Source organism: Babylonia areolata, chromosome 10 (assembly GCF_041734735.1).
Source record: "Babylonia areolata isolate BAREFJ2019XMU chromosome 10, ASM4173473v1, whole genome shotgun sequence".
Classification (NCBI taxonomy): Eukaryota; Metazoa; Mollusca; class Gastropoda; order Neogastropoda; family Buccinidae; genus Babylonia; species Babylonia areolata.
Genome location: NC_134885.1, coordinates 34,370,196 through 34,394,506, shown reverse-complemented (window position 1 = coordinate 34,394,506; position 24,311 = coordinate 34,370,196). Strand labels below are relative to the sequence as shown.

At 41.7% G+C, this 24,311-nt stretch overlaps 1 protein-coding gene across 9 annotated transcripts in view; it reads left to right on the top strand.

Moving 5' to 3' along the window:
- Positions 1 to 7,769: 7,769 nt before the first annotated feature.
- The window catches only part of LOC143286960 (uncharacterized), a 42,303-nt gene continuing 25,761 nt past the window's right edge, over positions 7,770 to 24,311 (top strand). For 2 of the 9 annotated variants that reach the window (XM_076594939.1, XM_076594936.1), the window contains exons 1-9: positions 7,775 to 8,030; positions 13,714 to 13,800; positions 14,714 to 14,830; positions 15,336 to 15,455; positions 16,771 to 16,890; positions 19,166 to 19,288; positions 19,883 to 19,999; positions 22,308 to 22,427; positions 23,189 to 23,308. In XM_076594939.1, the coding sequence (XP_076451054.1) occupies positions 7,991 to 8,030; positions 13,714 to 13,800; positions 14,714 to 14,830; positions 15,336 to 15,455; positions 16,771 to 16,890; positions 19,166 to 19,288; positions 19,883 to 19,999; positions 22,308 to 22,427; positions 23,189 to 23,308 (964 nt within the window). In that variant the 5' untranslated portion in view covers positions 7,775 to 7,990. Of the gene's footprint in view, positions 8,031 to 13,713; positions 13,801 to 14,713; positions 14,831 to 15,335; positions 15,456 to 16,770; positions 16,891 to 19,165; positions 19,289 to 19,882; positions 20,000 to 22,307; positions 22,428 to 23,188; positions 23,309 to 24,311 lie in introns of all 9 variants that reach the window. The other 7 variants (XM_076594937.1, XM_076594938.1, XM_076594943.1 and 4 more) reach the window with 7 other exon arrangements.

Genomic DNA, 24,311 nt, shown 5'->3' with positions numbered 1-24,311 from the left:
AGAGAAAGTGAAAGGGTGGGGAGAGAGTGGGAAGGAGAGAGAGAGAGAGAGGGAAAGACAAAGGAGGGTGTGTGTGTGTGGGGGGGGGGGGAGATAGGAAAGAGAGAGAGCGATGAGGAGAGAGAGGGATTGCGAGAGGGAGGAGAAGAAGAGAGAGAGAGAGAGAGGTGGGGAGGGAGACAGAATGGGGGGAGGGAGAGAGATTGAAATGGAGAGACACAGAGAGAAAGAGCGGTAGAGAGGGGGATACATAAAGATATAGATAGCATGGGAGAGAGAGAGAGAGAGAGAGAGAGAGAGGCGTTATCATGACAACCCAGAGAGAGTTTGCAATAACTGAGTTTACACAGCTGAGGAAACACTTTTATCAGCACCATTCACTATCTTGGGATATGAACCGAAGCATGTCATGGACAGCTGTGAGTGATTGTTTATATGCATGCTGCGTGTGCATGTGTGCAAGTGTCTATGTGTGCAAGTGCGTAGATGCGTGTGTGTGTGTGTGTGTGTGTGTGTGTGTGTGTGTGTGTGCCTCACATGTGCGTGCGCGCTTGTGTATGTGTGTGCCTCACATGTGCGTGCGCGCTTGTGTGTGTATGTGTGTGCGTATGTGTTTTGTTTGTGTGTGTGTGCGTGTGTGTACATATATATATATATATATATATATATATATATATATATATATATATATGTGGTGTGTGTGTGTGTGTGTGTGTGTGTGTGTGTGTGTGTGTGTGTGTGTGTATCTACACACACACACACACACACACACACATATGCATATATATTGTGTGTGTACATGTGTGTGTGTGTCGCGTGTGTGTGTGTGTGCCTTACATCTGCGTGCGTGCGCGAGCGTGTGTGTGTGAATGTTGAGTGCCTCACACATGCGTGTGTGTATATGTGTGTGCGTATGCGTGTTATTTGTTTGCGCGTGTATGTGATGTGTGCGTTGTACACACACACACACACACACACATACACAGAGTGTGTGTTGAATGTATGTGCGCGCTGGCGCACACACACACACACGCGCGTTAATGTGCATGTGTGAAGAAAATGTAAAATCCGGCATCGTATCATATCCCAGCAGTCACAAGTGACAGAAGAACCTACTGTGACAGGATGATCGATACACAGGTAAACTCCTTCCTGTCATCCCACTCACTGAAGACGCTGCGCAAGGTAAGGAGACCATCAATCTCCTGTGAAAAACATTTAAGTGCTGAGAGGACATGACAGTTACCTGGACTCTTTCTCAACAAACACTCAACGGAGGCTTACTTAAATAAATATTGCAGCAACATCGTTTTTAATACGACGGAGTTAAGGCTCAAGACTGGAATTTCATTTTTTTTTTATACAATAGTAGAGCCATTGAGTTGTTCGACTGCGCAAAAGTAAAAACAAATACAAATACAATGGTAATTTAAGAACGTATGTACATTAAAAACCAAAACCAAAACAACAACAACAATAACAACAAAAACACATACACACACGTGCATGCCTGAGGCATATTGAAGGCAAGGCAAACAGTTTATTTCTTGTGCCCGCTAGGCATTGAAACGCTACATACATACATCTTTTACACATACCGTACGAACAAAAAAGAGTAATGTCAAAAACAAAACAATAATGAAAACAAAAAAGCCCATTCGCGCAAACATCTAAATACATATGAAGTGATTTATCCTTGTTCATTAACAACAGACATAACTTTACCAAAAACCGAAAAAAAAAGTGATTGAATTTTTAACAATATTATTCTGTTTCTTTCTCTCTAGAAAACAATGAGTGGAATTTAATGGACTTTGGACAGTTTCTTTAATATCAGATGAAAACAAATAGTGAAACTCATCAGCAATACCGTTTGTGAAATACTTATCACAGATTCTTTCGTTTCTATGTAAACTGTCGAAGCGGTGTCTGTAAACAGGGAAAGTAGTATTGGTTGTTCTAAACTTAACTAGCTGGATTACACAGTTATTTCGTAACACAGCAAAAGAAGCATCTTGGCCAAAGATTGGCTTAAACATCCTGTAATTTATATACAAAGTATCATCATCTATGTGTCTATACAAATCTTGCAAAAACTGATCTCTTAAACAAGACTTAACATAGCCTTCCAGTGTTTCATTTATATGTATTTTTATCATTTTTTCCCCTGTCGTCCCTATAGTTCAGAGTTCATGTATACATGTACCAGTCATGAGTGAAGTGCCTTGGTTTTGTTTACGCACAGGATATAGCATTATGTATACATCTATGATGATGATGATGACGGTGATCATCATTATTTTTATGATAATTCTTCTTCTTATTAACATTATCATTAACATCATCATCATCATTATTATTATTATTATCATCATCATCATCATCGTTGTTGTTGTTACTATTTTATTTTATTTTATCACGCAATGTTTCTTTTGCTTCTTCTTCTTATTTTAATTATTATTACACACTTATTATTCTTATCATTCACATTATCATTATTATTGCACTTCTCTTCCCCCGAAGTCCAGTCTGGCTGCCTAAACAGCAGTACTTTAGTGGAGAGGTGGCCTAGAGGTAGTAACGCGTGCGCTTAGGAAATGAGAGAATCTGTTTGTTGACGTCCTGAAAACATTGGCCGCTGCTAAGAAACAGCGTACAGAAAAAGCCTGTGCAATGGACAAGATTTGAGCCTCAAATAATTCTACTACCCTGGCATAAACTTGTGATGCATTATCACAGGTGAGTCCAGGAGTGAATTCGGATACACTCGTGAGTTTTAGTCCCATCACACCCATACTCCATCTCTCCATCTCTCCTCATTTTTATCTGTTTTCAAGCTCTGTTGTTTTGGTTGTAATGTACCGTAAAGGACGGAAAAACAACTATTTACTGAAATTGTTACGGAAGGAATGGACTGAAAACAAAACAAAACATTTTTAGAGAGACCCAGGCTTTGTTGACACAACTGACAGAGATGGAGGGTTTGGTAAACAGTTCTTCAGTACGGTGCCCCAGTGATTCTTCACAGAATTAAGAAGAAGAAGAAGAAGAAGAAGAAGAAAGAAAGAAAAAAAAAAGAAAGAAAGGCAGAAAGAAAATGAGGAAGAAAGAAAGAAAGAAAGAAAGACAGAAAAAAGAAAAAAAGAAATGAAGAAGAAGAAGAAGAAAGAAAGAAAGAAAGAAAGGAAAAAACAACGAAGAATAAAAAAGAAGACGAAGAAACAAACGACGACGACGATGATGAAGAAGAAGAAGAAGAAGAAGAAGAAGCAGAAGAAGAAAGAGAAGAAGAAGAAGAAGAACAAGAAGAAGAAGAAGAAACAGCATCAGCAACAGTAGCAGTAGCATCAGCAACAGTAGCAGTAGCAGCAGCAACAGCAGCAGCAGCAGCAGCAGAAGAAGAAGAAGAAGAAATCACACAACACCGTTATCAGGTGATCGGTTTTCCTGTTGACAGGTAATCAACAAACAGGCAGGTGCTAGTTCTCTCTGCTTTTTCCCCCATGCGCAGTACTTGTTTGTACACGTCTCCGGAGAGATTATTTACACAGAATAAATAAAACGACAAAAATCAAAATTAGGCCCACCCACCCCCATCCAAACCTCCCCCTCAATCTCTCACCTCCTCTCTCAGGTCATCTTCCTCTCCTCTACCGCCGCTATGAAAGTAGGTACTTCAGACAGTGAGGATGAGGGTGGGGAGGGAGAGGGAAGGGGAGGGAGGCAGGGAGGGGATAAAATGTGTCGAGGAGAAAAAGAGAACAAAACAGTGCATTCAGACAGGGCTGACTTGATGTTTATGGCAGTAGTTTTCTACCCGGCTTCAATCCACGCAACCCCATCCCCACTCCCACTTTTCTACCCGCTCTGCCGTCCCCCTTGAGCCCCTTAGCTCGCCCCACATCTATAAACTCCCCATCCGTCCCCACCCAGCACACGCTACCCAGCCACATTGCCTTTCTCTTATCTTTCATTATAATTTGCCATAGTTTTCAGCCCACCCTATTTTAGGTTTTGTTTGCTCAGTCGTTGCCTGGTTACCAGTTAGGTGTGTGTGTGTGTGTGTGTGTGTGTGTGTGTGTGTGTGTGTGTGTGTGTGTGTGATGCCCTGGATTTTGTCCCCCTTCTTTCCGTGCCCCCCCCAACCCCCCGCCCCTCCCGCGTCTCTCTAACGGCAATGTTTTGTTGTGTTCATGGTTTCTAAATTCTGCCCCCCCCTACCCTCTCTCTCTCTCTCACCATCGTCCCACCCATCTTTTCTTTGTCTCTCAAATACGGCCTACCTATCTTTCGCCGTTTGCTTCTTGTTAGTTTATTGATGATTACTGTACGTAGTTTCATTGCTACGTCTCCATCTTGCAGCTTTTTTCCGTTTCGTTCTGTCTTTGTGCCTATTTCGATATTTCCTATCTATTGGTATGTCCTTATGCTTTGAGAAAACAGGAAAAATTGATCGTATATTTATACAACATACAAATTATCCACCCAACCATCCGTTTTTACCTGTTGCCTGTCCTATATCCTATTATCTATTAGATACCTGTACCTGTATATTAGATGACTGATACCTATACCTGTTACCTGTCTCATAACCCAATGGAGGGTCGTCGTGGCACTGCAGATGTTTTTTCGGACCAACAGCCCTCTTCATCGGTTCTTGTCTGTTGCAGCTGTCCGGGACTTTGGAAATCTCAGGTCTGTTGACTCTTAGATGTTGTCCATCCATTTACCTATGGAAATATCATTAAACATGCCCGTTTACCCATTCACTACGTCATTTGTGTCATCTGTGGACTTGTTCTTCAATCTGCCCGTTCACCATCTATTCATCGATCCGACCACCCGTGTGTCCTTCCATCCATCTATTCATCCTTCCTTCCTTCCATCCTTCTTTCCATCCATCCTATCATCCACCCATCCACCTGTCCGTCCATTTATCCATCTATCATCCATCCTTCCATCCATCATCCACTCTTCTATCTATCCATCCGTCTGTCCTTCCTTCCTTCCTTCCATCCAACCCTTCTTGTCTTCCTTCCTTCCATACATTAATCCATCCTTCCTTTCTTCTTTCTTTCCTTTCTTACATCCATCAATCCTTCCTTTTTTCCCATCCATCCATCCGTGAACCTATCCGTTCACTGATTCACTCACACCATCCACGAACATAGTCTTCACCAAACCAGCCATTTTCCAGGGTTCCAACTTGACTGCTCCTGAACCCTATGGTGGTGCAACGTCACAGATTGACTCCCTCAACAGAAGTACGCCCGGGAGTTATTTCTTTGTGAATGGAAAGGGAGGGGGGAGGGGCGGGCGGGGGGTCAGTGTATAAAGTTAACAGTGGAAATGGTGCATGCGGCAGCTGCCGTACAGGAACTGTCCCCTAGAGGACCTTTTTCAGGGGGGAAGAATAGCATCCAGTGCCACCAACTGTCCCATTCCAGTTGCTGGGGTTATATATTTCCACACACGCAGTAATTCTGACGTGGTAACAGCTTGATACAAACACACACACACGCTAAAAAAAAAAAGCTGTGACCATGGCATTGATATTACCCCGCGACTTCATCAATATGGACGGTCAGCTTGTATGACTCAATGTGCCATGATGTATTGCCGTGTATGTCCGTGTGTGTGTGTGTGTGTGTGTGTGTGTGTGTGTGTGTGTGTGTGTGTGTGCAAGATTGTTCATATCGGGTAGCTAAACCATTGCATTCAAATGTGAATATGGAAACAGTCACATTGCTGTATTTATATTAATAAAGGGATATTTGATAATGCAGCAATACAATTTAAACGCACAGTGGGAAAGTTATGCCGGCTGTTAAGACATATAAATACTTTGGTTTTTTTCTCAACAAGTCAGTAGGCTACACACCAGAGGAGATCTTGCATTGCTGCTGAGTCATTTCGGTGGTGTTCATTAGTGTGTTCTGATTTAACGTACTTAGGACATCACCACGTCCCTCCAGCGACAGTCCCCAATGAATCTGCCAGCACCGAAGACATTGACAGGACTTGACAGCACGGAGGGGTGATCGAAACTGAGGTCACCATCAGGGCAGGGCATGAAAAGCCACAGAATCTGGGACATTTTTTTTTTTTTACATTTGGTGATGATGAAGTAGAAGATGGTGACGATGATGGTGTTGCTCTGCAGGTCCATTTAGGTTTGGGACTATGTGACAAGTCTGTACTCAAGTCTTTCTTTCATAATGATATCCCGGCCATTAACCAGGCCCGAGAAATACAGACACTTGAAGTGCTAGTCAGGAAATTTGAGCAACACACCTACAGGCACATCTGTGAAGTGGATGATACTTGACTGTGTGTTTCCAAATTCCCATTTAAGCGTGTACTCAAATTCAGGTAGGAGTCGGCCGCAGGCTGACAAACCCATCTCAGCTGAGAGTCGAACCCGCATCCTCCTAGCCGCCAGTCCGTGACGTTAACCACTTCACCACGGCGGCTGGTGAAAAAAAGTGCTTCTGAGCTTTATCAGTCTAGATATCGCGGAGAGTCGGTAAACAGTGGAGCAAGTTGTCAAGTTCAACCTGAAACTTAAACTGAAGCATGTCCATGTACGTGACACTGTACTGCACCGCAACACGTATAAAGCTCCCAACTCCCTTTTCTCACATTCATCTCTCTGAAGTGCTTCAGGTCCCGTTGGAGTGTGGCTCGCTGTTTGGGTTTAACGGATCGGGATTTTTACCTACCCATCCCATCTACTAGACTTGAGTGGTAGTCTGGGTGCCAGTCTTTCGGATGAGACGATAAACTGAGGTCCCGTGTGCAGCATGCACTTGGCGCACATAAAATAACCCACGGGAACAAAAGTGTTGTCCCTGGCATAGAATTATATCGAACATTTTACTCAGATAGTAAAACAAATACACTTGTCGAAAGGAAAAAAAAAGAAGAAGAAAAAAAGGTTGGGGTTGCATTGTGGCAACGCATTCTTGCCGGGGAATTTGACATTGAGAAAGCTGTTGTGATAAAAAGTAATACAACAGTCTCAAGTCCTGTCGAGCCCTTTTGAGAGTGGGGAGGGAGAAGGAGTTGCTAGCGTAGTGCAGTTTTTATGGTGTGAGGTATTGAACTCCCAACAACTGGAGAGGGAGGAAGGAAGAGGGTGGTGGTAAGACAAGGGGAGGGATGGAGGGATAACAAAGGAGATCGCGATTGGTAATGATTATGACCTTATTCATGAACATGCGCAGTTACACAGAATTCGGGGAATTGGAATAAGGGGTGGGCGGGGAGGGGGGTGGGGGCAGGAGGAAGAGGGGGACTTGTATGAACAGTGCTGTAAACACATATTCTGCTTACACGACTTATTTCCCCCCTCTCTCTCAAACACGCACAGAGTCACACAGATTTACCACCACCATCATCGCCACCAGGTGTAAACAGCCATTGAAAACAATCGTGGCGCACTGCGCCTACCTGCCACAGATAATCAGAAAGACACCTGAGAAAGGAGAGAGGGATGGGTGGGGAGGGGGAGGAGGAGAAGGGGCACGACAAGGGGAAAAATGGGGACAGAGTGAGGTGGTAAGGGAGGAGGGGAGATAGAAGGGAGGTGGTTAAAACAGGATGAGGACCTAAGAGGAGGGAGGATGAGGAAGATTTTTTTTTTGGGGGGGTGGGGGGGAGGGAGGGGGGTGGGGGGGGGGGGGGGGGCGACAAAGCTGCCAGACAGGTTTTGCGAACTTGCAGAGTAGTCAGTTGTGGGTTGGTTGACCAATCAAATGTCTCTAGGTTTGTCAGCTGTTCGTTGCTAAGACAAAACAAGGCCTCGCCCTGCCGACGTCAACATACTCGAAGAGACTGCCGTATAAAAAGGCTTGCAGCCGCAAAGCCGGGTACCCGTCCACCCGAAAGAGAGAAGACCAGAACTGTGAGGACGAGGCTCACAGACCATCTGAAAGACCAGCCCAGTTGTTGTCGGAAAGGAAACATTCATCCAAGTGAAGCAAGCAACATGAAGTTGATCGCAGCTTTCGTTTTCCTGTGCATGGCAGGTAAGTTACATATGTCATTTATACCTTTGTCGATGTCACCAGATGGCAGTATCTTTGTTATTGCTATCATTGACTCACTTGTGTAAACAAAGTGAGTATGTTTTAACCCTGTGTGTGTGTCTGTGTGTCTGTGTGTCCGTGGTAAACTTTAACATTGACATTTCTCTGCAAATACTCTGTCAGCTCACACCAAATTAGGCATAAAAATAGGAAAAATTCAGTTCTTTCCAGTCATCTTGTTTACAACAATATTGCACCTATGGGATGGGCACAAAAAAAAGAAAAAAAAGAAGTCTAATTATATGCAAACTGCATTTACTGTTATATTTATATTTTTTGTATTCTCTAAACTTAACACTTTGATCTGATATTCGACACAACAACAAGAGCAGTCATTATTACCATTTTTTGTTCAAACAGGAACTTGTTTTGCTAAGCATGGAAATTTTATTTATTTTGCAAACGTCTTGGTGCAGATAGTAAAGAAGGGAAATTACTCTAATTAATGCTAGGGGACTTAATTTGCTTTAAACTGATCTTTCTCAAACATTACATTTTGAAATTATACTCAATACATAAAAAGCTTGTGTGTTTTACTCTCAGTGTACAGGGCTTTCACTATGTTCATTCGCCCAAGTGGTCTTTTTCGGAAAATACTAAAATCAATATGACGAGTGGACTTTACAGATCTGTTGGCTGAGCCCTGAAGGTCATGGGTTAAAATCAATTGCGTACACATATTTATACACATTCAAAGCTCGTGCTCATATTCTTCGCGAACGTGAACGACGCCATTTTGTTTCAAGTTGTTGACCTGCCCGTTCAATTGACAATACACGATAACGTGATGGAAAGTTGGAGAAGAAGACCGTTAAATATTTATTCAGAGAAAGATTTGTGAACGCCTCATCACTTACTGGATTATGCCCCAAACTGCCATAAAAATATCCCAAATATCCACAGAATCAGTCGGAATTCACAGTTAAAAATTGTAAACCATGCGAGTTAATACCCTTGAACTGATCACGATGAAACGAAAAAATTTCCAGTCTTGACTTTTCTCAAAATGAAGTCCTTTTCACTTCTTACGACGTTTAGAAGTACTTGTACTTGGCTCTACATGTTATTAGTTTAACAAAATACTCAATTTTCATATCAACTTTAAAACTATAAAACTAGAATGAACATAAAAGAGAAATTGACCGTGTCGTACTACATTCCGCCGGGGGGTGTAACTAAACTTGTACATCTATCTAGATCTAGTGAAAACGGCTAAATGTTGCAGTGTGATTGCGGCGGTAGCCATTAAAAAGAATTTTTATATTGCCCTCAAAGATTTTTTGAATGCCCAAGATACACCAGAATAATATGATTTAAAGAGCGTTCTCACTGCGAATACCGCAATTGATTTATCGCCCTTTAAAAAAGTATGTTCAAATGTCAAATTTTCGAACGTCAGTCAAGGAGCCACGATAGTGTAATGGATAAGGCAGTTTCTTCTCACCTGAACACGCAGGGTTCGAATCTAGTTAGGACTTTTTTTTTTTTTTTTTTTTTTAAACGCGAAGCTTTATAATAACAAACACAGAACACATTTTAACGATTACATTTTTTTTAAAGTGTATCACAAGTGAGTCTTGAAGGCCTTGCCTTTCTTGTTTTGTCTTTGTATTGAAAAACGAGGTTTTGTTTTTGTGGATTTTTTCTTTTGCCTTCCACCCACACCACAAGAGTTCAATATTATATATAGAAGTTGGTTTGGTTAACAGATAAAAAAAACCCCGGAGAATATAAAGCCAAAAAGTGCTGTACAGTTAGGTCGGTGGATAACTTTATCTCTTTTTACAAAGAACAGCTTAACGTTTGACTGGATCCTGTTGGGAAGAGGTGGTATAGAAAATTGCGTTTCTGCCTTCAATAAAACTAACAAAAAAAGGCTGTAGGAGGTTGAGTAATGTTACACAATAGACATCATTCTGACAGGTTGTCTGTGAGACTGGAAATTAGCACGTGCACGCTATGTATCTCTGTACCCTGTGTGTGCATGCTTGTGTCAGTATGCACAACTTCGTTGAACGTAGATCTTTTCCTTTTTTCTTATTTAAGTCAGTTGCCTTTTAAATATCTTTTATTTTCTAAAGATTAATATGTTGATTCATGTCATATGAGCAAATGCTTGCATACGTAAACCATATTTTCTAGTCTATTTTGTTTATTTATTTATCTTATTTCATGTTAGATCAATGTTTTATACACATAAGAATATATGGTAAACATATGGTGAAAACCTGACCAGCGGGCTGGGTTTTTGTGTAAGAGCTCGAAAGAGTTTGAATTGATTGAATGCGGCAGTGTGACAGGGGACAGGGTAGCAAGCTGCGTTTTTAGTGCTCTTCCTGAGTCCTAGGTCCTTGTAAACCTCTTGTTTGCCAGGTTTTGATGCGGAAGATGAAAACAATCAGAAGTCAACTGGGTTTTGGTCAGGACTGTATGGCAGGTTACGGAGAACTTGGATGGATTGATCAGGTAGATCGGTCAAAATGACCATGACTTTTATAACCACCTGCGTTATAGAAAAAACATTTTCTGATCTCATTTTCACAGTCGAACACTGCTCATGCATTCCTTGCTTGAAACTATTAACCCAACGGTATACCTAGCTGCTCTTTTATATACATAACTATTGTGATGGATTTGTGTGAAAATGACATAAGTGAGGATGTGTATGTAACTACAATGAACAATATTGAAAATGGCGGGAGTGTTTGAGCGTGAGTATGTGTGTGGTTGTGTATGCATGCTCACTATGGAGTGATTTCACAGCGTGAGATCGGTGTCAACACATTTACAAGAAAAAATATTCCATCATACATGCTGAAAAAAATATGGTTATGACGTTTCATTTTCTTTTCAGTAATGTAACTGTAATCGTCAATGATGATTCTGGTGTACATAAAAATAATTCGTCTCATGCGGGGATTTCACGTGATGGACAGAAAAACAAAGTATGCTGTGTTTCAACCAAGCAATGGAGGACCACAGTCCTGAAAGACTGTGCCTCTGTAAGAAATAATTGAATAGTGGTTAGAATCATATCCACTTGAAAATCCCTAGAAATATAATGCTTTTGCTCCGTTTGAGGAGAAAGACATGTACCTTTCGCACATCATATGCACTCAGCCAAACTACTGCATTCCAAGTTTCAGCAGTCAGTTTATGCAGTTATAAACTGATGAACAGGGATTCAAACAGAATCAACCACGAATACTCAACACTGAATGTTAAAAAAAACATTTATTACTCTGCAAATAACAACTCAGCGTAAAATTACACTCATTATTGTTTATTTTGTGCCTTCAAAAATCAAAGTGAACGATGGCAAATCTCATTCTGGACACAATGTTCATCACTGAATATAATGAAATCAGAGTTAATTCCTTTTAAATCAAAATAATTTTTGAGTGGAATCATCAAAAGTGCAATGCTATGACCCAAAGATAAACTACCCCTGGAAAGCCATAGAACTGTATAACAGAAATCAGTGCATACAGACAACTATATGGTGTATATCACCAACTCTCCAAGAGCATGAAAATTTTTATTACCGTTATAAAGAAGAGGAAAACAGGACAGAAAAGTAACTGTTGACAGCAACAACAAAATGCATTATCTATGAACGAGGTTCCAAATAATATCGTGGTAAGCTGTAAATCTCCCTGGGTATATTCGAAACAAAAGTGTAAAGGCCAATCCAGCTGATTTAAGAGGTTTTTTGTGTTGCGTATTGTCTGTGCACTCTGTAATGGAAAATCCATATCCTCAATTGTCATTCGTGAATAAATTACTGGCAAATACTTGCGCACTGCTGGTCAGTATCATGTGTTTCTTTGCTCCATCACCCAAAGTACACACACACACACACACACACACACGTTCTCTCTCTCTCTCTCTCTCTCTCTCTCTCTTTCTGCAACCATGCAAACAGCAGCCTCACATCACAACACTAAACGTCAGCAACTGTGGCCCAAAACTATGCTTTCCATCTTTCGTGATTCCACCATGCATAATAGTCCAAGCATAATGTAACCGACCATGGTAAGGGGTATCAGATAAAAGAGGATTTGAATCTAATGGTTATCAGGATAGAAAGCGAAAGGATAGAAATGTTCTTGGAAAGGCCAGGGGCATATAGAGGGTTATAGTAGAATTTTATGCAGCTGACCCAGTGTGTGACATGCAGAATGTAGGCTCAAACACCTGCGAAACTGACCAATGCAAAACTCCCGAGATGCTATCTATGCAGGTCACGCTAACAACTGGGCTGCAAGCGAATCGCCACTGTCCAAGTGCAAACTGAGCGAATTTGTGCTTGTTGCTAGGTGTTCAACGATACATTTCTGAATGATTCCAGAACCGATTTACGTCGACTGGTCGCAAAACAAAGAGCACAATACCACATTTCTAATGAATATGAAATGAAGTGTTGATTTCTAAAGATGAATTTATGATCTTATTTTAAGTCACCTGAAACTGAGCACTTTAAACAAGTTCTTATCTGAAAATTGCTAATTGCGTTTAACGTAGCCAAACACTTATTTAAAGAAAGAATTGCGAAAATTCTGCCAGTATGTAATACTTGTAGTTTTCTGATCCGGTAATAGATATCATTCATAAAACAGTGTGTGTCAGAAACACAGATTTCAAATTTAGCCCAAGCTGGCAAGCAGCACCAGTGGCATAGAGTGATTGCCGGTGTGTTGACAATGAAAATCTGCTTTGTATCTTTTAAGTGCCTGATCTATTCTCATTCAAAAACACTGTAGCAGTTTGGTTGTAGCACACGATAAGTGATCACTCTAGAACTGAAGGCAGAACTGAAGACTGTAGCATAATATGTGACGAACGGAAATGACATTGTCTTGCATCAGCTGAAATGCTACACTGACGAATGATTAAACTAAAATCAAATATGCTTCTAACTGATTTAAGTGCATGCAAGCACAACAGACATAATCTGACAGTGGATGATACATAGAACTGGTTTCATAAATGTTTAGAGTATTTGTTTAGAAGGGGCGTTTGTTCAAGTTTTGAATGGCGTTGTGCTTGTATTAATGTGCGAGTGAAGATCAGTAGGTCAGTTGCAAAATTTCGTCTGCAACAGCATGTGCCGAAGTTAAATGATAGCAGTCATCGTAGCCAGCTGAGTGCTCTGCTACATCTCCCACCATCTTGTAAAATCCACCATCCGCGCTGGTTGATTAAAAGCAATTCTTGTGAGCAGACTTAGCTGAGCATCAAACAAGAATTAGTGAGTAGGAAAGGGAGAAATCAAGCTAACAAACCAAAACAAAATTTTGAATGACTGCAAGGTTCTTAGGAACAATACCCTACCTCTACAATCAAAGTGGCATCAGCCAGGTTATGTAATGGGTCTGAACTTGTTCCAACGCATCCTCACTGAACTTTATAATTTTCCCATTATTTTCACATCCGAGAAGAGAACTTGTTCCCCAGCCCTACCAACTACGATGAAAAGGGAAATATTTTTGATAAAAACTAGGACTACCCACAATTTCTCACACATTTCTTGCAGTCTCAAAGTTTCTCTCAAAGTGAGAGAAATCAAGGGACTGCGAGAAATCGTGGGTTTACAATCCCATTACCCCTTTTTGTGTTGCAGGAACCGTTCAAATGGTGGCCTTGGATGGAGCCTGTGACGCCCAGAAACTTTGTGATGCTAATTTAGTATGTGACGGCGGCAAATGCAGTGAGTATTGTTGTTTGTTTGATACGTCTGTGTGTCAGTGTTCATCAACCCCAGCCCCCTACTTTTGTCCCCCACCACACCCTCCACATGCATGGTATGAGAAGTTATTGGATGTCCTCACTGGTTGTAACTGTAACCACTGTGCACATTAACGTTTCACATTATTCAATGCATTCTTTTCTGTTTGAAATATAACTATTTAAAAGATTGTACTTGTTCTAATCTGATTTCTTCGGTTCTTCATTGCCAGTTAAAAAAAAAAGTTCTGTTTTCTGTTTTTCGACAACTCTGTTTGTAGGATACATCGGTTGGTAAGTAGGTGGATAGCTGAAAGGATGGTTAGATAATAGAAGCCGTTTGTCGTGAAATATTTATTCACAAAACAGGTGTCTTGACACTGGTGTCTACATATGGTATGTTTTATTTTATGAATGTTATAATCCATGTGTATGGTGGCCCAGTGGTAACGCGTCCGCCTATGAAGCGAGAGAATCGCGGGATCAAATCCCAAACACGCCAGTATTTTCTCTCCCTTCACAAAACTTTGAGTGGTGGTCTGGACACTAGTCATTCGGATGAGATGATAAAGCGAGATGAAATGTAGCATGCACTCAGCACACGTAAAAGACACAACGACAATAAAAGAGTTGTCACTGGAAAATCCTGTAGAAAAATCAGCTTTTGTGATAAAACATGTACTTGTAAACAGAAAAGGAGTAGCGCTCCACTGTAGGGGGGGAGGGGGGGGGAATAGGGGGAAGGGGCTGAGTTTGAGAGAGAAGGGAGGGAAGTATCAAGAAAATTTGTGTTAGCAATGGTATTAATCAATATAGCTGTATGAATTTTTTAAAAATTCTGTTTCAGCAGATATATGTGGAGTCCAAATCCTAACCGGATTTTCTCTTCCTGACAGAGACAATTGTTGGTCAGGCATGTCCATCAGTAGACAAATGCCTCTCGAACGCAAAGTGTGAAACGACGTGTAAATGCAACGACGGTTTTGCGGCCAGCTCAGACAATACGAAATGCCGTAAGTGCTTGGGAATGTTCTTATGCGTTGACAATTACCAGTATTTCTAAAGCATTGAAATGAACAAAAGATTTCTCAGTGTTGTATAATAATGGGGTGTGGTGTGAAGGGAGAGTGGACAGAGTGTGTGTGTGTGTGTGTGTGTGTGTGTGTGTGAGAGAGAGTGACCCAAGAGCAAGTACCATAGTACTTTCAATTTGAAATGTCATGATATCCTTCAGTCTGAAGAAAATCGATATTGCCAAGCAGTCAGTTGTCAATGATGATTGTAGTTCTGCATGTCACCTGCCTTATTTCTCTGTCTGTCTGCCGCCCTTTCTCCCCCCCCCTCCACCACCCCCAGCCCCTGATCCCCCCTGAACGATCCCCCCTGAACGATCTGGCTCAGCAGTAACTTACTGCATCGAAAACATTCCGTTTCTGTCTCTCAGTCTATCTGGCTGTATGTCTGTCTGTCTCCCAGTCTCATGGACATGCTATAATCATGACGTGTTTTCATGGACAGTGGCCCACGTTGATGGAGCGTGCGCGGCAGAAGGTGACTGCATCGCAAACGCAGACTGTACTACCAACAAGTGTGCGTGCAAGACGAATTTCGTGGCTAATACAGCGAAGGACAAGTGCCGTAAGTACTTCCAGATTCAAATGTCATGAAAATCCTTCCAGATGAAGAAAAAGCGATATTGCCAAGCAGTCAGTCGTCTGTGAAGACTGTAGATATATAAGTTACCAGTGCTACTCCTCTGTCTGTCTGTCTGTCTCTCTGCCTCTCACTCTGTTGTCTCAATGCAGATTCCCTTTGGTTGATTGCTTATAAACCCTTCCACCAACTCCTGATGTATGTATACGACCCCATGGCCAGATGCATTAAAGATTCATTCATTCATTCACTCTCTCTCTCTCTCTCTCTCTCTCTCTGTGTCTCTTTCTCTCTCACTGACATGCTTCAGTCATGTTGTGATTTCATGCCAGAACAGATTGCAGCCATGAGCAGATACCATCACTGCTGAAGAAAGTCTGGATTTCACAAAGGCACAAGAGCCATTGAACAAATCTTCAACCTTCTTACCCAATGTGAAAAAACACCTCCAGCACCAGAGGAAATTGTACCAAGTATTCATAGACTTCAGGAAGGCGTTTGACATAATCTGGAAGAAAGCACTATAAGCGACAATGCAAAAAAACACACACCAACCCCCCCAAAAAAACAAAACAAAACAACAAAAAACCAACAACGGGAAAATATTATCAAAACCATGAAGCAACTATGTTTCAAAGCGACCTGTGCGGTGCTCACAGAGGGTGCTATTGGCGAGTAGCTTCATAGTCCACCAGGGGTGCTTTCTGTCTCCACAGTGTTCAATACATTACTTGAAGATCTTATCAGCACAATAAACATTGACGGCTTGGCATGTAGTGAACAAGAATTCGGCCAGCTTGTTAAAAAAGTGGATGAAACATTGACAAGATAAGGCATTGAAATCAGCATTGAAAAGTACACGGTGATGGCCAGTGACAACACCATCACCACTGCTGATATAACTGTCCAGGGACGTCAAATCCCAACATCAGGTCCAACGGCCATGCAAAAAGAAGAAAAAACTCCTCCAAGGAACTGTAGAGGGAGGGAAACGGAGGGGAAGACGAAGAAACGATGGACTGACAACATTGGAGAATGAACAGGAAAACCATCTGCAGATACCTCACTCTTCTCCCCATTTTCTCTTTCTCTGTCATCTCTCTGTCTGTTCTCTCCCTCTCTCAATGACATGATCATGTCATATTTTTATGGAAAATGGCCAACACTGAACAATCTTGCTCAGAAGTAACTTACTGCATGGGAAACACTCCGTCTCTGTCTGTCTGTCTATCTGTCTGTATGTCTGTCTCTCTCCAAGTCTCATGGACAAGCTATAATCATGACGTGTTTTCATGGACAGGGATCCCCATCGATGGAACGTGCCAGTCAGCAGGTGTCTGCATCGCAAACGCAGACTGTACTGGCAGCAAGTGTGTGTGCAAGACGAATTTCGTGGCTAATACAGCCAAGGACAAGTGCCGTAAGTACTTCCAGTTTCAAACGTCATGAAAATCCTTCCAGATGAAGAAAAAGCGATATTGCCAAGCAGTCAGTCGTCTGTGAAGACTGTAGATATATAAGTTACCAGTGCTACTCCTCTGTCTGTCTGTCTGTCTCTCTGTCTCTCACTCTGTTGTCTCAATGCAGATTCCCTTTGGTTGATTGCTTATAAACCCTTCCACCAACTCCTGATGTATGTATACGTCCCCATGGCCAAATGCATTAAAGATTCATTCATTCATTCACTCTCTCTCTCTCTCTCTCTCTCTCTCTGTGTCTCTTTCTCTCTCACTGACATGCTTCAGTCATGTTGTGATTTCATGCCAGAACAGATTGCAGCCATGAGCAGATACCATCACTGCTGAAGAAAGGCTGGATTTCACAAAGGCACAAGAGCCATTGAACAAATCTTCAACCTTCTTACTCTATGTGAAAAACACCTCTGGCACCAGAGGAAATTCCACCAAGTATTCATAGACTTCAGGAAGGCGTTTGACATAATCCGGAAGAAAGCACTATAAGCAACAATGAAAAAAAAATCTTATCGGGCAAAGCTTATCAAAACCAAGAAGCAACTATATTTCAAAGAGACCTGTGCGGTGCACACAAAGGGTGCTATTGGCGAGTAGTGTCATAGTCCGCCAGGGGTGCCTTCTGTTTCCACAGTGTTCAATATATTACTTAAAGATCATATCAGCACAATCAACATTGACAGCTTGGCATGTAGTGAACAGCAATTTGGCCAGCTTGTTAAAAAAAGTGGATGAAACATCGACAAGATAAGGCATGGAAATCAGTGTTGAAAAGTCCACGGTGATGGCCGGTGACAAGACCATCACCACTGCTGATATAACTGTCCAGGGACATCAAATCCCAACATCAGATCCAACAAGACCCAACGGCCTTGCAAAAAGAAGAAAAAACTCCTCCAAGGAACTGTAGAGGGAGGGAGACAGTGTATTGCTGACGTTTAGGCATGAATGAATCAAGACAAATTACAATTAAATGATAGTAAAATTGAAGCTATTATTTCTTTAAGCAGACTGTCTATAAAGAACTGTTTACCTTCCTCTCTTTAAATTGGAAATTCAGATGTAAACTTTGTCTTCCGTGAAAAATCTGGGTGTGACGTTTTATTCAAACCTTTCAAAGAAGAAGCAGGTAAATAATATCTGCAAGGCTGCATACTTTCAAATTCGAAAGATCAGTTCCATCAGACATTTCCTTACTACTCAAGCAACATAAACTCTGGTGTGCTCTCTTCTCTTGTCCAGACTTGATTATTGTAACTAACCGAACACCTCTTTGGTTATCCTCAATACTTAGTACAAAACCCCAGAAAGTTCAAAACACAGCAGCAAGGTTAATCTTTAGAACCAAAAAGACAGACAATATCACTCATCTTCTGCATTCTCTTACTGGTTACCAATATCTGCCCGCGTTCAGTTTAAAGTCGCAACTCTCACCTTTCAACTCCATTTCGGGTGCTGCCCCTCAGTATCTGACAGAAGTCATTCAAAGCTACACCTACCCACTGCTCCTCCCCCCCCCCCCAACCCCCTCACGACAACTCAGATCATCTTCCGATTCACGGCGGCTGCATGCTTCCCGTGTTAAAACCCGACCCTTAAGTGATTCTTCTTTCTCATTCAGCTCCATCTATCTGGAACAGTTTACCTCACGATGTTTGTCACTCTCCCTCATTTCAGTCTTTTAAAACTGGTCTGAAAACACATCTTTTAGAAATGCCTATACATAGACCTTCCATGCCTTTCCAATGACATTCAGTTATAAGGCATGCAAACATTCTCTCTCTCTCTCTCTCTCTCTCTGTATGCGTGTGCATGGTTGAGCGTGATTTTGTTATATATGTTGAATGCAATTTCTTTCTGTTTTTGCTTGGGATCTGTACGTATCACAGACTTCATCACACTTAATTTCTCTTGCTGAGATGATAAATTATTCTGATTCCGAAAAATTGTAGATCTGTATGTTACCACTGTTACTTCTTTCTCTGTCTCTGTCTATCTGCCTGTGTGTCTGTGCATCTGTCTGTCTTTGTCTGTCTGTGTCAATCTCTTTTTGTTGTCTTAATGCAGATTGGCCGACTGCTCATAAACCCCTCCCTCAACTCTCGATGAATGTTTATTAACCCTCGGCTAAATTCATTCATTGTTTATCTGTCTATCTGTCTGTCTGTCTGCCCCTCTCTCACTTATTGATATGTTTTTAATCATGTTGTTTTTGTTGGACAGTGGCCTACGTCGATGAAACTTGCTCAGTAGCAGCTGACTGTATCCAAGACACAACCTGTACTACTGGCAAGAAGTGTGCGTGCGTGGCCAGTTTGGTGCCAAAAGCTGACAAGAGCAAGTGTCGTAAGTACTTTGTTTGAAATGTCATGATATCCTCCCCGTCTGAAGGAAAACTCGACAATGCCAAACAGCCAGCCGTCAATGAAGATTGTAGATATCTTACCAGCGCTGTTTATCTCTTTGTCTCTGTGTCTGTCTGTGCGTCTGTTTGCCTTTCTGTTTGTCTGTCTCTCTAATTTTTAATTTTGAGTTCGTTGGTTTTCGTTAATTAAAGAATTAGAGAAAACATGCCCAGCTCTTTTTTTCGACTATTTTGTTTGAATAGACAGGAAGGTTGGTAGTTAGGTAGGTGGTTGGATGGATGGATGGAAGGATGGATGACAGCAGAGAAAAATCGTGAGATACGAATTTACAAAACAGGTCTCTATAGGTTTTGGTGTTCACATTTGTTTTGTGCGTTGATTCAAGATAACGTGATGATGGCGAATGGAGAGGAAATTTGAGTTTTAGAGAGAAGGGAGTGAGAGGGCACCATCAATTTATTATTCAGTGTTGGCTGTGGCGTTAATGGATACAGATGTATGAGTTTTAAGATATCCTGTTCCAACGAATATGTTTGAAAGGCCAAATGTTAACTGAATTTTCCCCTTTTGACAGTGAAAACAGTTGGCACGGCTTGTCAAAAAACCGATCAATGCCTAACCAACGGCAAGTGTGAAACGACGTGCAAGTGCAACACAGGTTATTCGCCCTCATCAGACAATAGAAAATGCCGTAAGTATTTGGGGTGCAACGTGGGAATGCTCATCTGCATTTACGACACATGACATTTCTCATTGAAAAAGGGATATCCAGTAAACAAAAACTGGTGTGCGTAGATCAACAAATTTGGAACGTTTGTCTGTTACCAGTGCTTCTAAAATAGTTAACCAATAATGTCCTAACATTGTATAATGATTCGGTGGGGTATGAAAAGAAGAAGGGTACTTAGATAGAGTGCGACAAATTTAGCGTCCTTAACTTTTTGTCTGTCGTATTGATGACCATGGCGGTGGGGTATGAAAAGAAGAAGGGTACTTAGATAGAGTGCGACAAATTTAGCGTCCTTAACTTTTTGTCTGTCGTATTGATGACCATGGCTGATGACTGTGAACCGTATTATTTCCTGTATCAGCAGATGTATTTGAAGGAGTGAATGTTAAGTTGACTGGTCTGGATGACACAGGAAACGAATGATGAACGCCTAGAGGCAGCACTCAATCGGCTCCGTATTTATAAAGAACTTTGGGCTTAGTGTCTGTTAGTCAATCAGTCAGTCAGTCTAATAACGAACAGGCTTTAGAAATACTGAGCGATGAAATATGCGGTGCCAAATTTCCTTGTGATGGTATGGAACTATTCAGCATTTCTATCTGGCCGACGATACTGATTTATTGTCTGAAACTGCCATTGTGTTACAAACATAGCTGAATGATTTGTAACATGCTGCATCAACACTTCAGTTAAAGGTAAATGTATATGAGCAAAGGCAATATTATTGTTTCTCAAGAATATAGATATTTAGGATTGAGGGAAAGATGGATTCTCTCTCTCTCTCTCTCTCTCTCTCTCTCTCTCTCTCTCTCTCTCTCTCTGTATCTTTCTCTGTTTCTGTCTCTCTGTCCGTCTGTCTGTCTGTCTGTCTGTCTCTCTCCCCCTCTCTCTCTAACTCCAGAATGAAAATAATAATTTGCAGCAAGTTTCGGAGTCCCCGAGATAGACAGTAAATTTACAGAAAACAAAAATTATAGGTGGTCATTTGAGTAAATATGGTACATAAAGGGCAAGAGACTGAAATTGTGAATAGCTCTCAATATTTAGTTTTTACTCAGTCAACTAAACTATGATTAGATATATCACTGTCTGAGTTTGCAGGCAGGGTGAAGGGTAAAGTAGTTGAGGTAATAAAAATTATGTATAGCTTGGTAATATAGATTATGCTTATAAACCCTTCCACCAACTCCTGATGTATGCATACGTCTCCATGGCTAGATGCATTAAAGATTCATTCATTCATTCACTCTCTCTCTCTCTCTCTCTCTCTCTCTCTGTGTCTCTGTCTCTTTCTCTCTCACTGACATGCTTCAGTCATGTTGTGATTTCATGCCAGAACAGATTGCAGCCATGAGCAGATACCATCACTGCTGAAGAAAGGCTGGATTTCACAAAGGCACAAGAGCCATTGAACAAATCTTCAACCTTCGTACCCTATGTGAAAAACACCTCCAGCACCAGAGAAAATTCTACCAAGTATTTATAGACTTCAGGAAGGCGTTTGACATAATCTGGAAGAAACCACTATAAGAGACAATAAAAAAAAAATAAAAAAAAAGAATCGGGAAAAGCTTATCAAAACCATGAAGCAACTATATTTCAAAGCGACCTGTGAGGTGCCCACACATGGTGCTATTGGCGAGTAGCTTCATAGTCCGCCAGGGGTGCCTTCTGTCTCCACACTGTTCAATATATTACTTGAAGATCATATCAGCACAATCAACATTGACGGCTTGGCATGTAATGAACAAGAATTCGGCCAGCTTGTTAAAAAAGTGAATGAAACATCGACAAGATAAGGCATGGAAATCAGTGTTGAAAAGTCCACGGTGATGGCCGGTGACAACACCATCACCACTGCTGATATATTTGTCCAGTGACATCAAATCCCAACATCAGATCCAACAAGATCCAACAGCCTTGCAAAAAGAAGAAAAAACTCCTCCAAGGAACTGTAGAGGGAGGGAGACGGAGGGGAAGACGAAGAAACGATGGACTGACAACATTGCAGAATGAACAGGAAAACCATTTGCAGATACCCATTTTCTCTCCTCCCCATTTCCCTGTATTTGTCTGTCACCCCTCTGTTCTCTCTCTCTCTCTCAATGACATGATCATGTCATATTTTTATGGAAAATGGCCGACACCGAACAACCTTGCTCAGCAGTAATATACTGCATGGGAAACACTCCATCTCTGTCTGTCAGTCTGTCTGTCTGTCTCCCAGTCTCATGGACATGCTATAATCATGACGTGTTTTCATGGACAGTGGCCAACGTCGATGGAGCGTGCCAGGCAGCAGGTGACTGCATCGCAAACGCAGACTGTACTGCCAGCAAGTGTGTGTGCAAGACGAATTTCGTGGCTAATACAGCCAAGGACAAGTGTCGTAAGTACTTTCAGTTTCAAATGTCACGAAAATCCTTCCAGATGAAGAAAAAGCGATATTGCCAAGCAGTTAGTCGTCTGTGAAGATTGTAGATATGTAAGTTACCAGTGCTACGTCTCTGTCTGTCTGTCTGCCTCTCACTCTGTTGTCTCAATGCAGATTCCCTTTGGTTGACTGCTTATAAACCCTTCCCCCAACTCCTGATGTATGTATACGTCCCTATGGCCAGATGCATTAAATAAATCAAACTTCATTAAATAAATCAAAGCTATTACAAGATAATGCATGGAAATCAGCGTTGAAAAGTCCACGGTGATGGCCGGTGACAACAACATCAACACTGCTGATAGAACTGTCCAGGGACATCAAATCCCAACATCAGATCCAACAAGACCCAACGTCCTTGCAAAAAGAAGAAAAAACTCCTCCAAGGAACTGTAGAGGGAGGGAGACGGAGGGGAAGACGAAGAAACGATGGACTGACAACATTGCAGAATGAACAGGAAAACCATCTGCAGATACCTCACTCTTCTCCCATTTTCTCTTTCTCTGTCATCTCTCTCTCTCTCTGTGTCTGTTCTCTCCCTCTCTCAATGGCATGATCATGTCATATTTTTATGGAAAATGGCCAACACTGAACAATCTTGCTCAGAAGTAACTTACTGCATGGGAAACACTCCGTCTCTGTCTGTCTGTCTGTATGTCTGTCTCTCTCACAGTCTCATGGACATGCTGTAATCATGACGTGTTTTCATGGACAGGGATCCCCATCGATGGAACGTGCCAGGCAGCAGGTGACTGCATCGCAAACGCTGACTGTACTGCCAGCAAGTGTGTGTGCAAGACGAATTTCGTGGTTAATACAGCCAAGGACAAGTGCCGTAAGTATTTTCAGTTTCAAATGTCATGAAAATCCTTCCAGATGAAGAAAAAGCGATATTGCCAAGCAGTCAGTTGTCTGTGAAGACTGTAGATATATAAGTTACCAGTGGTACTCCTCTGTCTGTCTCTCTGCCTCTCACTGTGTTGTCTCAATGCAGATTCCCTTTGGTTGATTGCTTATAAACCGTTCCATCAACTCCTGATGTATGTATACGTCTCCATGGCTAGATGCATTAAAGATTCATTCATTCATTCATTCACTCTCTCTCTCTCTCTCTCTCTCTCTCTCTCTCTCTCTCTCTCTCTGTGTCTCTTTCTCTCTCACTGACATGCTTCAGTCATGTTGTGATTTCATGCCAGAACAGATTGCAGCCATGAGCAGATACCATCACTGCTGAAGAAAGGCTGGATTTCACAAAGGCACAAGAGCCATTGAACAAATCTTCAACCTTCTTACTCTATGTGAAAAACACCTCTAGCACCAGAGGAAATGGACTGACAACATTGCAGAATGAACAGGAAAACCATTTGCAGATACCTCACTCTTCTCCCCATTTTCTCTCTTCTCCCCATTTCCTCTGTCTTTTTCTGTCACCTCTCTCTACTCTCTGTTCTCTCCCTCTCTCAATGACATGATCATGTCATATGTTTATGGAAAATGGCCAACGCCGAACAATCTTGCTCGGCAGTAACTTATTGTATCGGAAACACTCCTTCTCTGTCAGTCTGCCTGTCTGTCTGCCTGTATGTCTATCTCTCTCCCAGTCTCAGGGACATGCTATGATCATGACGTGTTTTCATGGACAGTGATCCTCTTCGAAGGAGCATGCCAGGCATCAGGTGACTGCATCAGTATCAGTATCAGTAGCTCAAGGAGGCGTCACTGCATTCAGTCAAATCCATATATGCTACACTACATCTGCCAAGCAGATGCCTGACCAGCAGCGTAACCCAACGCACTTAGTCAGGCCTTGAGAAAAAAAATGAAATAACAATAACAAA